General features: G+C 39.0%; 1 protein-coding gene across 1 annotated transcript in view; it reads left to right on the plus strand.

Moving 5' to 3' along the window:
* Nucleotides 1-13,855, plus strand: part of chd6 (chromodomain helicase DNA binding protein 6) — a 230,408-nt gene extending 216,553 nt beyond the window's left edge. The window contains 4 exon segments of the mRNA XM_055160839.1: nucleotides 394-636; nucleotides 2,128-2,271; nucleotides 3,253-3,357; nucleotides 4,124-13,855. Coding sequence (XP_055016814.1) covers nucleotides 394-636; nucleotides 2,128-2,271; nucleotides 3,253-3,357; nucleotides 4,124-5,173 — 1,542 coding nt within the window. The 3' untranslated portion in view covers nucleotides 5,174-13,855.
* The last annotated feature ends 1,054 nt before the right edge of the window (nucleotides 13,856-14,909 follow it).

Here is a 14,909-nt window from a genome sequence, read left to right on the forward strand (position 1 = left end):
ATCGGTTCATTCCAGTTTAGTCAAGTCCAGTTTGGCTACGCTTCAGTTGTAGGGAGTATTATACCTCTGTTAACATAAACCAAGATTAGACGTTTTTCGCTGGCAGTGTGTGTTTGGCACAGCAGAGAAATGCAATGTTAATATTTTAATATGAGCCTTAGTTTTCGTTACATAATTTATCTCCAACAGCGCCTGCGGGTAAAAGGGAAGAAATTTAAGGCCTCAGCGATGGTTGTGCTTTTTTTAGATTAAGACACATTTTTTCCCTTTTTTCAGTGCAGCGTCTCAAGATAATTTTTCAGAATTTTTTTGTACTTGACAAAATGCTGTGCAAGTCCTTGCAAGTCCTCTCAGATTTATGTTTTTGCTTCTGTGTCTTATTTATCTCCCCAGGCTCGCGTAGAAGCCATCAGCCACTCCGCCGTCTCCTCCTCCACCTCCTCTCCCTCCCCCTCTCCGTCGGATCGCCCAGCTGGTCCCCCCACGCCCTCCTCCTCCTCCACCCCCACCCCGCCAGCTCAGACCCCCCCACAGCCCGAGATCGTGGCCATAGACCGGGAGGCCGCCAGCAAAGGCCTGATCGAGTGGCTCAGACAGAACCCTGGATACAGCATGGACCTGCCAGCTTTCGCCCATGTGAGTCTGAATGTTAATATTGTAGTGGTGATCAAAACAACTAAACCTATATTTGTAAATGTGTTGCTTTTTTAATTAACCTTGTGGTTAATTGAGTTTTTACTGATAAACTAAAATGATGAAAAAGATAAAATAAAGATGCGATAACTTTTATTTGTACACAAGGGGAAAATTTCAATGTACAAGAGCAGCAGGTGAATAGAAAACCAACCAAAAATAAAACAAGGAAATTAAGATAAAATATAAAAATTGCAAAACACATAAAAATAATAATAAAATGCAACTCTTTTCAAGTATAGTAAAACTAAATCAAACCTCCTTGTCAAAGGCTGATGTCGTCAGATCTCAGAAGCTAAGCAGGGCTGGGCTTGGGCAGTACTTGTTGGGAGACTGCTGGGAAATCATCGTTATGTGTGCGTGAGTGTTGGTTGTGGTCAGAGGGGCCGATGGCGCAGATTGGCAGCCTCACTTCTGTCAGTCTGCCCCAGGGCAACTGTGGCTAGAATAGTAGCTTACCTCCAACGGGTATGGAGTGAGGAGTAATGCACTAAATTGTACAGTGACTTTAAGTGTCTGCAAAAGTGCTACATAAGACAAATGCACTATTATTATTATTATTAGGCTATTATTATGTACAGGGTTCCCACGGTCATGGAAATCCTGGAGAAGTCATGGAAATTGAAAATGTCATTTTCCAGGCCTGGAAACGTCATGGAACTTTGTAAATTCAATTAAAGTTTTGGAAAAGTCATTGAATTTTAGTATCTCTTTCACCTAACTACAGCATTCTGTTAAGTTATCATTAGACTATTATGATTATTTCTGAACGTCTGCACCTTTTGTTTAGAAGAGACGACAATAATGCACTGACAGGATTTTGAATGTTAAAAAACTATAATCCCAAACCATGAGGAGAGTGGAAAGGGGTAACATTTCATATTTAGCCCTAAAAGTCTGATCAATTCTACACATCTAGGGTGCTGTAATGTTATCAAGTCATGGAAAAGTTTTGAAATTTTGTCAGTGAAAAACAGTGGGAACCCTGTATGCATTAATCTATTAACATAATAATAGGCTATCACTAAACAATACAATGTGGAAACAAGATTTTGAAGTAATTATCTTTTTGTGACATTGGAACCATTTCTCACACATGGTTTAAGGGTTGCTCTCAAATAACAAACAATCAATTCCTAATAACATTATAATATTATTGCATGATAGTAATCGCCAATATCACTACCAAATGGAAAATCAAAGTCTACACAGCTTTTTTTTTTTCTTTCTGGTTTTGTAAAAATTGCTAGAAAACAGGCTACAGATGAAAAATGGGCTCTTGGCTAATTCTGGCTTTTAACTCATGTTTAATCATTTGTTTTATGAAATTGCACTGTCCCTTTTCAAATAAACAAATCTTATCTATTCTAAAATGTGAACAGACAAGCTAAAATGACATCTGTTAAAATGGGACTTTTTTTGTGTGTGCTGTAGACTCCAGGGGCCAGTGTCCTGCACGGTTTCATCGAGCGTCCCAAACAGAGGAGGCACCGCTGTAAAGACCCCACCAAACTGGACGTGAACTCTCTGACCGGAGAGGAGAGGGTCCCCGTGGTCCACCGCGGCACAGGGCGAAGGGTAAAACAATATACGTTTAGATTACAGCTGCCAGTGGTGGAAGAAGTACTCAGGTTTATTAGGTAAAAATACAGATACTGGATACAAACTGACACTCAATTAAGTAAAACTTAATTGAGTGTAGTGTAGTATCACATGAAAAAATCGACTACTGCTACTACTACTTGTAAAAGTATTAAAGTACTCCTTTAAAATTGTACTCAAAGAGTAAAAGTAAAAGTATTTTGCACCTGTTTTGAGATCTTATAAGGAAGGGGTGTCAAACTCAAATTCAGTTGGCCAAAATAAAAAACTGGGACTAGGTCGTGGACCAAACTAAATATTTATTGAAAAATTTCAGCAACATCTGCATGTTTTCTCTTCTTTTGAGATATGTAATGTTAAACCTTTTCTTATTAAAATAAATGTTAAATAAAAGTTTTGCTTAAACACTGAATCCAAAACAAACATTATATAAAATAATAACCAAATAATAAAAAAAAGAAAAATGTCTCTAGTGCCTATCTGTAGCCAGTGGGGCAGCTCTAATACATATTTGATATGAGCTTGTGGGCTAAATATAAATATATCGTGGGCCAAATTTGGCCCATGGGCCTGAGATTGACATGTCTGTTATAAGGATTCAAATGTAATGATTTTGATAAAGATTTGTGCAGAATTTTGGTCAATAGAAAAAAATGAAATAGAGTTATTTTTTTAACTGTTTTTCTTTGTATATTTTTGTTTGCTTAAGCTACAAATGTGTTAAAAATAAACCCGTTTTTAAACTTTTCAGTTGAGTACAGATATCTGCTCTCAAATGTAGTGAAGTAAAAGTATCCATTTTAAAATCTACTTAAGTAAAGAACAGATACCTAAATGTTTTACTTAAGTACAGTAATTTACTACTTTTACTTTGTTACCTTCCACCACTGACAGGTACAATCATATCTTGTATTTGTAATAATAAGCCAATGTCTTTGTACTGTCTCGCTTCCACAGCTAGGGGGTGCTATGGCTCCAGCGATAAAGGAGCTGTCCCGGTGGCTGGACGCTAACTCTGAGTACTTTGTGGCTCCGGATTGGGCAGATGTGGTCAAACATTCTGTGAGTACAACACACTACAGAGGAAATACTGTCACTGTTTTCACATTTTTAGTTTTAACTTCACTTGAAATCTGTGAAAGATCAAAATTAAGGTGTACTGCCTGAACATAAACTACTCTTGGACAGTTTGAGTCGGTAGAATCTTGGCATTGTCATCTAGGAATAGGGCTGGGAGATATGGCACTAAAAAGAGTATTGATCTGATATCTGGGAAAATAGCATTTAATGAAATTGTCATATTGTGATTCACAAATTTTCTGTTTAATGCAGCTTTACACTCAAACTCAGAAACCTCTTATTGGTCTCTGTAAGTGAGTGACAAGTAGATGTAATAATTTACAGTGAAGTGTGAATTTTCAGGAGAAGTCGATTACTTTATTTATCTCTGTAAAATAATATAAAGATACTATATGTACATAAATTGTGATAAAATAAGAATTGTCATCACGCACCAAGAAAATCTGGAGGGTTTTATTTGTTTGTTTGCTTTTTTGGCATACGGCCCAACCCAGTTTACCCCAAAATATGTCAAAACTGAATTATCAAAAAAAAAAAAAAAAAAAAAAGAATACATATTTGCTTATTTCTTTATTTATTTTTTCTTTCAAACTAGACTATATTGCAGTAGTGTAAAAAAATCTCTTAGAAAATTCTCAAAATGCTTAACATTCTCTGAAGAACATGTCAGCATCTACATTTTGAATCTTCAGTAGTGAGGATAGACTTCATGACGTCTTGTAAACAGAGCCTCTTGTGTCCTCCACAGGGGTATCTACCTGAGGGGAAGTTCTCTCGTATCCTGACTGAACCAGTGAACCGGGACGCAGCCAGACGCAGAGGCCGTCGCCCCCGCAGCGAGATGCCCAAGCCGCTGCTCTCCGTGTCGGACGCCTCCCCCACCACGCTGGGCCCGCCGATATTCATGAACGGAGGTCTGATCGGCAGCGTGGACACTATGGTGGCTATGCAAAACCTGCGCGGAGCTACTATCCCCGGGTTACCTATCTCGGGCATCATGGCGGCCGGCTTTCCTCACGGCTTCCCTGGGACTTCTTCATCACCAGAAGACGCTAAAAATGGCTTGAGCATGCTGCCGATGATGCTACACGGTATACCACATGGAGCCACTATACCGCAACATGCTATGCTAAGCGTTGGCATGATGACGCACGCTCCTCCGCCAGCTAAAGCCACTCAGTCCGAATCGGCCAGCCCTACTTCGTCAACTACAGAGAAGGAATCGTCTTCAGCTGTGGCGGAAAAGGATACAAGCAAAGATGAATCCGGAGAAGGAAGTCAAAAAGCTACAACAACCACGGCGGCTGCGATCGTGGAGCAGGCCGCGATTATCACCTCAACCAGTAGGGGGCACATCGGAGCGGCGCACATCGGAACAAGCGCGAGTAGCCATCTTACGTTTAACCCTTTCCTAATACCGGGAATGTCGCACGGTTTGCTGTACCCGCACATGTTCCTGCCACACGGGGGCATCATGACGCTACCGGCTATGCCCCCCGGAGCGGTGGACGGGTCCCCAGGAAGCCCGAAAAGGAGGCGCAAGAAAGAGGAGGAGAAAGGAGATGACGCAAAGGAACTCAAAGCCGGCGGTAGCTCGCAGCCGGTTAGCCAGACACCGCCTCCTCCCCCTCCGCTAGCGAGCTCCTCCGCGAAAGACGCGAGCGAAAGTGTTGAAACGCAGGGGGCGCCGGAGAGCCAAGACTTGCAAGCGCGCGCGGCAGAGGAGGCGACGTCGGAAGAAGACAGAAAGCAGGAAGTGGTAGAGGAGCAGAGACAAGCAAACGGAGAGGAAGGCTAAAAATATCCAATCTACTTTCTTGTAAAATTTGTGCTGTGTCTGTCAGTTAATGTCCATGTAAAGATTTTTTCAATATGGCAGTTCAACGATGATAATGTCTTACTCGGTCATGTTTATAAAGCCACCTCTCTCACCACTTCTTCTCCTTGTATACAGATACTAGTGCAAGAGACAGAAATACAACATCAATGTATTCTTCCCATTCTGCGTCAACTAAATCAGATCAGGACAGAAGGAAAATACCGCGACCAAGACGGCGGCAGTGACGTAAACATTGTACTCTAAGTGAACTCTTGTCTATTGGACGTTAAGGACTTTGAAAAACACATTTCACCACATCCTGAGATTTTTTTAGTTTGTCAGTCCATTTATTTGATTTCCCGGGCACACTCCAATGTTTCAACCAAGTGCAATGTCGTATAGTGAAGAGAAAGCAGAACCAGCATTCCTATAAAGACTGTGGAATATATTGTTAGTTATTGTTATTGGTGAAAATGATGAAAACTCGAAATGCATTGTAAACAGTGTAGGTTGCTCCCTATTGCAGTAATTTTGACTTGAATGTCAAACACACCAAGATAAATAATAATCTAATAAGTAATAGTTAAGGTAGAATATGTGTTGTCTTCAGTAAATGCTATTTTTCTCAACTTAAAACCAGCAACATTCATCAGCCCCAACCTCCTTCTTAATCATATTATAACAATGACATTAAAAAAAAAAAAAAAAGTTGCACGTTATTGCTGCGCGCTTCACATTAATTAAAGACGGGGTATTATGCTCAACTTTTCTGAGCTTTCTACCATGTTATAACGTTGTTCCCTCATCAGAAACATGCCTGAAGTGGTTTTATTTGTCAATTATGCATGTTTGAGTAATCTAGCGATCTCTCCTGGACACTATTTGAACTCTTTTTACGGTTAGGAGTATGATTTTGTTCGATTCTCAGCCCATAAGCGTACATCACCCATGCTTCCACGCAACAATTTTCCATAAATGAACAAAAGCAGGATAGAAAACAATACACTACGACTTCACAAACCTGGTGCGATGTGTGGAAGTTTCATTGGCGGGATGCATGGTGATTGAGTTCGCTCTGAAGGGGGAGGACAAAAGGAGGGGACTCAAAAACGAAGCATCAAAAACGAAAATGAAACTTTTTAAACATGTTTTCAGCGAGTATAGCATTTTCAAAACAATAAAAGGTAACATGGTGATCAAAATATGTAATTAATACCCCAGAGAAGTGTAATACCCCTTCTTTAAACATATAATTACCTCTGCGATCTAGTTACAAATGAAAATCTGCATTTCTTATCCTCATATCATTTACTGAAGATGACACATTAACCGTCCTAGTACCTTACTATTACTGCGCAAATGTTTTATTTTTTAGCGAGATAGTATTAGTTAGCTACACCAAAACCTAAAAGGTCTTTTATTATTTGAATTGCACATGGTTATGGTATGGCAATAATTGCTATTTACCATAAGAACAAAATGGATCATGTACCAACTGTTCTTTTTAAATTTGCTTTTAGTAATTTGGAGCAAAGAACAATCATGAGATTAATTAAACATTTTGAATCATGCTTTTAGTTTTTTAGCTTAAAGGTGGATTGTGTAACGTTTCTGGTGGAGGGATGTTATTGCTTGGTCTGGAATGTTTCACAGTATGGCTTTAAACGTTTCTATCTTCATGGAGAAAAACCAGACCAAGTTACAGGTCAGATCTGTGGAGAGGCGACCCACTCACAGTAACAATTTCGGTTTTTCAAGGTATTTTTGAGCTATAAAACCAGCTGTAATTGAATAGAGTTGTTTAATATCATACTGCGGAACATTCCAGGCAGAGCAGTGACATATCCATAGAAACACGGAGGTAACAGACCCCCTACCAAAAAGTTACGCAGTGCACCTTTAAAACACAAGTCACTTTGCTTATAGAAATTACTAGGATTTAAAATATCTAGGTTTCTCCACCAGATGGCAGTATATGACAGAGTTCAGACTGTCTAACTTGATCCAGTATTTGCCCCCCGAGTTTTAAAATTGCCCCTAAACAATTTCTGCACAATGTTTGCAACTTGTAGCATCAAAGTCCTTTTTAGCATAGCGCTGTCCTGTGCACTTTCATTGTTCTAAGTATGTTTATGTGTTAATAATGAAAGGGAATAGACCAGGAAGAAGAGGGATCCACATTTGGACTGAGTGCCTCATATTGTCTCATTACGTTACATCGACTGTCACGCTACAACTTTAAAATGTGTAAATCTGTCGCTGTACATTGCTATTTTTATTTTGCATCGTATATAATTTCTCTTTTTTGCCTTTATTCTTCAGTGGGGAAAAAAATACTTGACTTTCCTTACAGTACTGTGCAAAAGTCATTGGCAAAAAAGTCGCACTGAGTGTCTGGTTTTATCTCGAAATAGTTAATTTAATGTGTATGGACCTAGACTGCATATCAAATAATCTATTTCGGGGTAAATGCTTTCGTTAGCCTCAAAACTGATAAGAAAATTGTACAAACATGCAAAGAAATTTATATATTTTTAAATGGCTAGTAATTACAGATGTTTCATTATTTCAGCCTTTTTAAAAAGATATTTGGGAACCTTTACATTGATAATTTACCTCATATTATTTAAGTATGGCACAGTATTGCCCTCTGCTGGTAACACTAGGAAGTGGAACATTTTTAAATTGCTTATTAGCAGCACAGCAATTTGCAACGTGGTGCAAACTGTTACCAGGGTTCCCACGCTTATGGACATCCTGGAAAAGTCATGGAAATTGAAAATTTCAGTTTACAGACCTGGAGAAGTTATAGAATTTTGTAAATTCAATGAAATTTTGGAAAAGTCATGGATTTTTTTTAGTATCTCTTTCATGCAACTACAGCGTTCTGTTAAGTTATCATTAGACTGTTATGATTATTTCAAAACGTATGCACTTTTTGTTTAAAAGAGACGACAATAAATGCGTTGACAGTACGGATGTAACAATAACCAAAACATTGTGATATCGTATCGTCAAAGTTCTCACAATAATATCGTGGACCTTCACAATATATCGAATTACAAGTCTTTTTGCTTAAATTAAGAGTTGTGCAGCAACAGCTAAAAAAAAGACAGAGGGAACTACATAGACCATGATCCTTTGCTCCATTTCAGTGTAGACTACAAGAAGAAACACAAAACACTTTTAAGTCTTAGCTCCTTGGATTAAGTCTTGTGAAGGCATTTTAAGAGGAAAAAGAATCCTATTAAATTTTGTTAGCCTCCACAAAATATTGCAGTAAATATCGTACCATGAGATGTATATTGTAAAAATATCATACTGAGAGGTTTGGATATTGTTACATCTCTAATCATGAGCCTCCCCACTATATCGTGAGCTTTCCCACGATATCTCAATAAATATCGTACGATATTACGACTTGGATATCGTTACACCCCTAGTTGACAGTATTTTGAATTTTAAAAAACTATAATACCAAACCATAAGGTGAGTGGAAAGGGTTAACATTTCATATTTAGCCCTAAAGGTATGATCAATTCTCCTCAAGTAGGTGCCGTAAAGTCATGAAAAATTCACTTTGGGTCATGAAAAAGTCATGGAAAAGTTTTGAAATTTTGTCAGCGTAAAAGAAAGTGGGAACCCTGCGTTACTTGAGTTATAGTGAAGTGAAAACGTTAATCTCTCTTTCAGTATGTGCCGACATCAAGCTTGGGAGGTAACGTCCAAAAAAGGAGCGTTACCATGGAGATCTGCCATATTTCTAGCAATGGAGCGAAACGTGCTTAAACAAAACATTAAAAAACGTAATGAAAAAAAATAAATAATAAATAAAAAGAAATGAAATCATAGTGGAACAATAAAATCTTCCACAAAATAACCGAAGCTAAGCAGCTAACCGCTAACGTGCGACCTCATAACCCCGACCTCCTGATACGTTTTCATGCTAACAAGCTAGCGTAGCATTACCATACAAAACATTTCCATTCCCAACTATGTACGTACATTTGGTTTAACACTAGGCTAACTGAAAATCCCAATGATGTGTGACGTCACAATCCCGAGCTCTTATTACCTCCTGATATGTTTACATGCTAGCTCGTTAGCTTAGCATTAGCATACATAGCATTTCCACTCCCGTGTGTTACTTTTGCACAGTATTGTACAATGAGGAGCTACTTGTTGTATCAAAGACAAAGTACTGTACATTGATGCAGGTTGTATCATCTTTGCATCATGTGTTTATAACAGGGTGTACCGTGAGGGTAAAAATAATGGACTTTTTCATGTTTGCTAACTGAAACTTTTTTGCACAGCGTCTTGATTGTGAATGTTTTAGGTTTGTATATCATGTGGGATGGTGTGACCTTGCATGCGCACACTCATTTTTTTTTTTTTTTTTTAATTTCAGCCTCGTCCTCACATGATAAAAACAAAATGTGGCCTTGTTACAGACATAGACAGAACAAAATGGTGGACCAAAGGATTGTGTAAAAAGTGTGTAACTGCTATTGATTTGTAATTGATATTATGTTTAGAAATCTGTGACCAACTTTTTATCGACTCAAAAATGGCCCTTCTGTACACTATAATGCAATTTTCAGAGCGCAAAATGACCATGAGCAAAATTATATAGGCCTCAGTACAATCAGCAAGTTCATAAAGAAAACTTGGCAGTTTACCCTTGTTTATCCTAAAATCTGACAATAAAATATTTCCCCACATAAAAAATATTAAAGCTGCGTTTAGACTGCGCCGTCAAAAAAACGCCTTTAGTTGAATGCCTTTGCATTTGAGTTCAGACGTCCCCTGACTCGCATCTTGGACGCCATGGATGCACGGGAGTATAATATTTGACACGCATCCTGGGCTTCCTCTGTGGTCTGCGAGTGCCTTGTTTTCCCGGTCGAGAGTATGGCTTTAGTGTATTTATTACATAAAAATATATTACATAAAACCAGAGGCGATTGGCTTGGCAGTTGCGGCGTGTACATATTTATACTTTGCTAATGACACGGCAGATTTCTTGTTAAGGTGTCTGTGGCTCCCAGGTCTTTCTCTTTCTTCTCCCTCTTCCAGATAATAACATCACTACGCCACTGGATAGTCGTCCCTGATTGGTTGAAGAGGTGCGTCCAACGCCAAAAGTTCAGATTTTTCAACATCTGACACCTGAACACTCAAGAAGCACTGAGTCAATGCCAGATTCTTGACGCACTGACGCCTTTAAACACGCCGCAAAAACGCAGGACACTTTAGGCGCACGTCCACATAGACTTTGCATGTAAACTGGACGCCTTGAAGCCCCGGTCTGAACCATAGAACTATAATAAAATCTGGAAGATGAATCCAAGATGGCGCCATATTTTTATCAGTGGCCTGTGCTTAATGGTGCATGGGCCCAAAAAAATGTTTCACTTCATACAGTGTGGAGCATTTGGACCAATCAGTGAGAGCTGCTAGAGCGGAGCTAATGCGGACTAAATTTTACAAAGCTACATTTTAGGCGCTTTGAGGATTCAATGTTTTTTTTTTTTGTAAGATTATGTTGTGAAAATGGAAAAGGATCCCTACAAAAGCCGACACAGGCAGGTTGAATTCCCAAAAAATGCATCGCTCTTCTATGGGAGAATCTTTCTGGGCCCAAGCTCCTGGGAGCAGCCGGTAGACCGTCTCGAGCCGGAAAAAAGGGGGAACACCTTACCCAGTTTTTATTATAGATCCGTGATCTGAATGCAGCTTTACATGTACGTCATTTGTAAACTAGCAACTTTTACCGGTATCGCCTAGGTTGATTCAGAGATTTCTATTTCGCATCTTTAGTGAAGAATCAGCATACAAATGTGTTTTATTTCCCCTAATATTATCAAATTAAAAGGTGCACCATGCAGCTTTTCTGATTAAGCGTACGCCACCCTCTTGTCTTCATGGAGATGTTATTGCTTTGCCTGGAATGTTCCACAGCATGGCATTATCTTACATTATCATTATCTTTTATCTGTCATTGCATTGAGCATTGAGGGTTCTTACTATGAGCAGGATCACCTCTCCACAGATCTGACCTTCATGGAGATAGATTGGCCTTATTCCATACTGTTGAACATGCCAGGCAAAGCAAGAACATCTCCAGGTGGCGAACGCTCGTAAAAAAAAATTACGCAATGAACCTTAAACATTTTTATCTTCACGTATGTTGCATAAGTGTTGCCTTCCCGGTCCGTTGGTCCACTGTGGGCTCTACTGTCTATGCTCTTGAATGTGCGGCTACATTTAATTTATTTTATACTTATCTGTTGCTTTCACCAAATATGCCATTTTATTTTTGTTCTTTTCCTGTATTCATATTATTCAAAGTTAACGCCTTATTTAGCTCATATGTTTTGTATAGTGGCTCTGTTACTTGTCCATATATTGCTACATTTATGTCTTGTATTCGTAATGTGTGTTGTCTTAAAGAAGCTATACCGCAGAGACGCTAAGGTACCACCACTGTTCGAATCGAGTCAATCATTTCCCCTATAAGCACAAACAGTTAGAAATAGCTGTTCTTTTCAGTGCCTCGAAAACCTAGCCTATGTATTTTGTTTGTATTAGGCTTCAATTTAACTCTGCCAGTGTCAATGGGCCATTCGTGTAGGGAGTGTTGGCGTGTTCACGAAAAATGCAATGTCTTTTCAAATTTCTGTTTCGACTCAGGCTGATATTTTAAGGCAATCTTTCGGTCATGATATCGCTGAAGTATACTGTATTATTTTCAGTTGTCAATACCATATAGTATAGTGTAGTAAGTAAACACAGTAGTAGTGAAAAGTAATGATGTACAAAAGTAAAATACTATACCTAAGAACAATCTTTAGGTATCTGAAATAGCGTATTCTGTGTATTTTATTTCAATTTAGGTTTATTCTGTGGTGTTTGTGGTTTGTGTAAATTCAAATGCAACAAAGGCTACGTTCAGACTGCAGGGCTTAATGCTCAATTCGGATTTTTTGTGATATCTGATTTTTTTTTTTTTGCAAGGTCATTCACATTTTCAATTAAATGTGACTTGTATGTGATCTCCAGTGGGAACTTTAAACGCCCCAAAAGTGTCCCGCATCCGCATTGGAGGACACAACGACGTCACACGCAGCGAGTGTGCTCAGTGTTTAAGAAAGTCGCCTAAAGGCAGAGCTTGTCTCATGAAATATGGTCCAGTTCTTTGTAAAATGGACAGTTTACACGTCCACGGCCGCTTCATGTGTTTGACTCTTTAGCCTCCTTGTATTTGGCTCGCAGGCTCTTTATTATTTCGTTGACATTGGAGCCAAGACCGCGTGTAGCTGCGCTCGGCCATGTCCTTGGCAATCATTTCAAAAACCGCCCGGTTCCAATAAGAATACAGCGATCTCCCCAAATAGTTATACTTTATTTATTTAATGAGACAGGGACAGTGCACAATCTACATTAACCTTAACAGGAGAGATGCATTGTACCAGGTTGTAGCACCAGTGCTTATTTCCACCTGTTGTCCCTGGGCAGATTAATTGATTGAATTTAATTGACCTTAGCTATCAGCTGTTCTTCCTGGTGACCTATTTAGCATGCTTTGGGTACATTATTAATATAATTAATACAAAATATATATACATTAACTCTCTAACCTCGCTTTCCCTCCATTGTCCAGACTCTGAGCCTGCCCTGTAGGTGGGATGAATGTGACCTGACCGTTCAGACTGAAGTCGCATGTCAAAAGATTGAATATGTATCTGTTTTAGGAGCACATATCCAAGTGGCCTGGGTCGCATTTGAAAAAAATCGGATCTGTGTTGTTCAGACTGTCATTAAAAGTTCAGATACAGGTCACATAGGGGCCAAAAAATCGGATTTGGGTCACTTCAGCCTGCAGCCTGAACGTAGCCAAAATCTCCTCAAAATTTCTACACAAATCCAGTTTTCCCTGTCACTAAAAATTAAAACATTTTCTACATTGAACCATACAGTGTTATCATGACCAAAATGAATGTGATTTAAAATATTTGTCTGACTACATTGTAAAATATATCTCGCCTCACCGAAATGATTCAGAATAATAGAGTGGATTTAATAGACTGGATTATTTTTTTTTGTTTCACATTTAAATATTTAATTGGTTGCAAGTAATTTCGCGTTAATTTAGCCAATGGGTTAAGTGCAATTTTCTTAGCCTGTTGAGAAGTTAAAAACATTTTGAAACAAGTGAAATGTCAGTCTATTCAAATGAGTATTAATATTCTAAATTCAAGTCATTTTCAGCTTGTCCGTGTTTATTTTAACAGTGTACCTCATGAGGCCCTGAACTTGACTGCAGCTGATAATGGTCCATTGATAGAAGCTCTGAGGCAGTTTTCCAGTGCCACATACTCCCTCATTCCGTGTACGTTTTCTCTACATTTTCTGGCTTGTTGTGTTGGAGGTGGTGACCTGCACTGTCCAGTTGTGGTCACCGTACCTTTGACTCCCAGTGTGGTCCATGTTTTCTGCAGTGTGTGACAGCAGATGTTCTGGAGATGTTCTGATGGTCACCTGGACATGGTGTAAACTCATTCATGATGTATTTATTGTACAGCGGTTGTCTCACAGTGTTGTCCTGACTGATAAAGGCTGGCTTTGTTACTCCTCAAGACAAACGCATTTGGTTCACCCCGACTCTGTGTCTTATTTCTCTCACAAACCGCACGTCATCTTCTTAAAATTGTGCTGTGTAACTTTTCTGGTTGAAGATCCACCACCTGCTTGTCTCCACGGAAATGTTATTGGTTTGTCTAGAACAGGGGTCTCCAACCTATTTCCTCCTGTGAACTACTTGTACAAAACAAAAATGCCAGAGAGTTACTAATTTTAGCTGCCGTAAGAAATTGAGATAATTATAAGAGCCTGGTCTTCAAAATTATACATTTCTAAGGTTAATTGGCATGTAGTTAATCAAATTTTTGTTATTCAGCATAATGGTATAATTCTGAAATCCTTGGCGAGCTACCTGGAAGGAGGTGGAGAGCTACTAGTACCTCCCGAGCTACAGGTTGGAGACACATGGTCTAGAATGTTCCACAGTATAGATAAAATCCAGCTATCACAAAGAAGACACACTACGCTACATTACAATTCAGATCTGTAGGGAATCACCCCCTATTCAGGAAGGAATTAAGGTATTTTTGAGCAATAGAAACGTAATGTAATGAATAAATGCTAGCTGGATATGTTTAAAGGCATGCCATGGAACATTTCAGGCAAATAGTAACATCTCCATGGAGACGTAGCGGACCCTCCACCAGAAAAGTTAAGCAGTACACCTTACAACCTCAACTACAACAATTAATGGAACAGTAAGTAGCATGCACGTTTTAGAGATAAAAAAGTAACTACAGTCGCAGTTGGACAGGCCTCGTGTGGAAGCTCAGAACCTCCAAAATTCCCTCACTGAGCTGCAGAGGCCGCACTAGCACTAGCACTGACATGAATCATTTAGATCACAGAGAAGCGTTTTAGGTTAAAACACACTCTATTTCAAGTGTTGAAACTGGCAACCCAAATGAGAGACTCAAGAGAGGCTCATTCTGCTTTTTGTTTAAATATTTTGTGAACCAAAACACTAAATTATCTCATCAGGACCAATGTTTTTGGCACGAAGAAAAAATCTGCATTACAGTTATACAGTCAGTAAAAGTTATATTTGATATTAAGATGTTTATCTCAT

The sequence above is a fragment of the Boleophthalmus pectinirostris genome, unplaced genomic scaffold, assembly GCF_026225935.1.
Source record: "Boleophthalmus pectinirostris isolate CB_2022bp ecotype Guang Dong unplaced genomic scaffold, ASM2622593v1 HiC_scaffold_3, whole genome shotgun sequence".
NCBI classification, from domain to species: domain Eukaryota; kingdom Metazoa; phylum Chordata; class Actinopteri; order Gobiiformes; family Gobiidae; genus Boleophthalmus; species Boleophthalmus pectinirostris.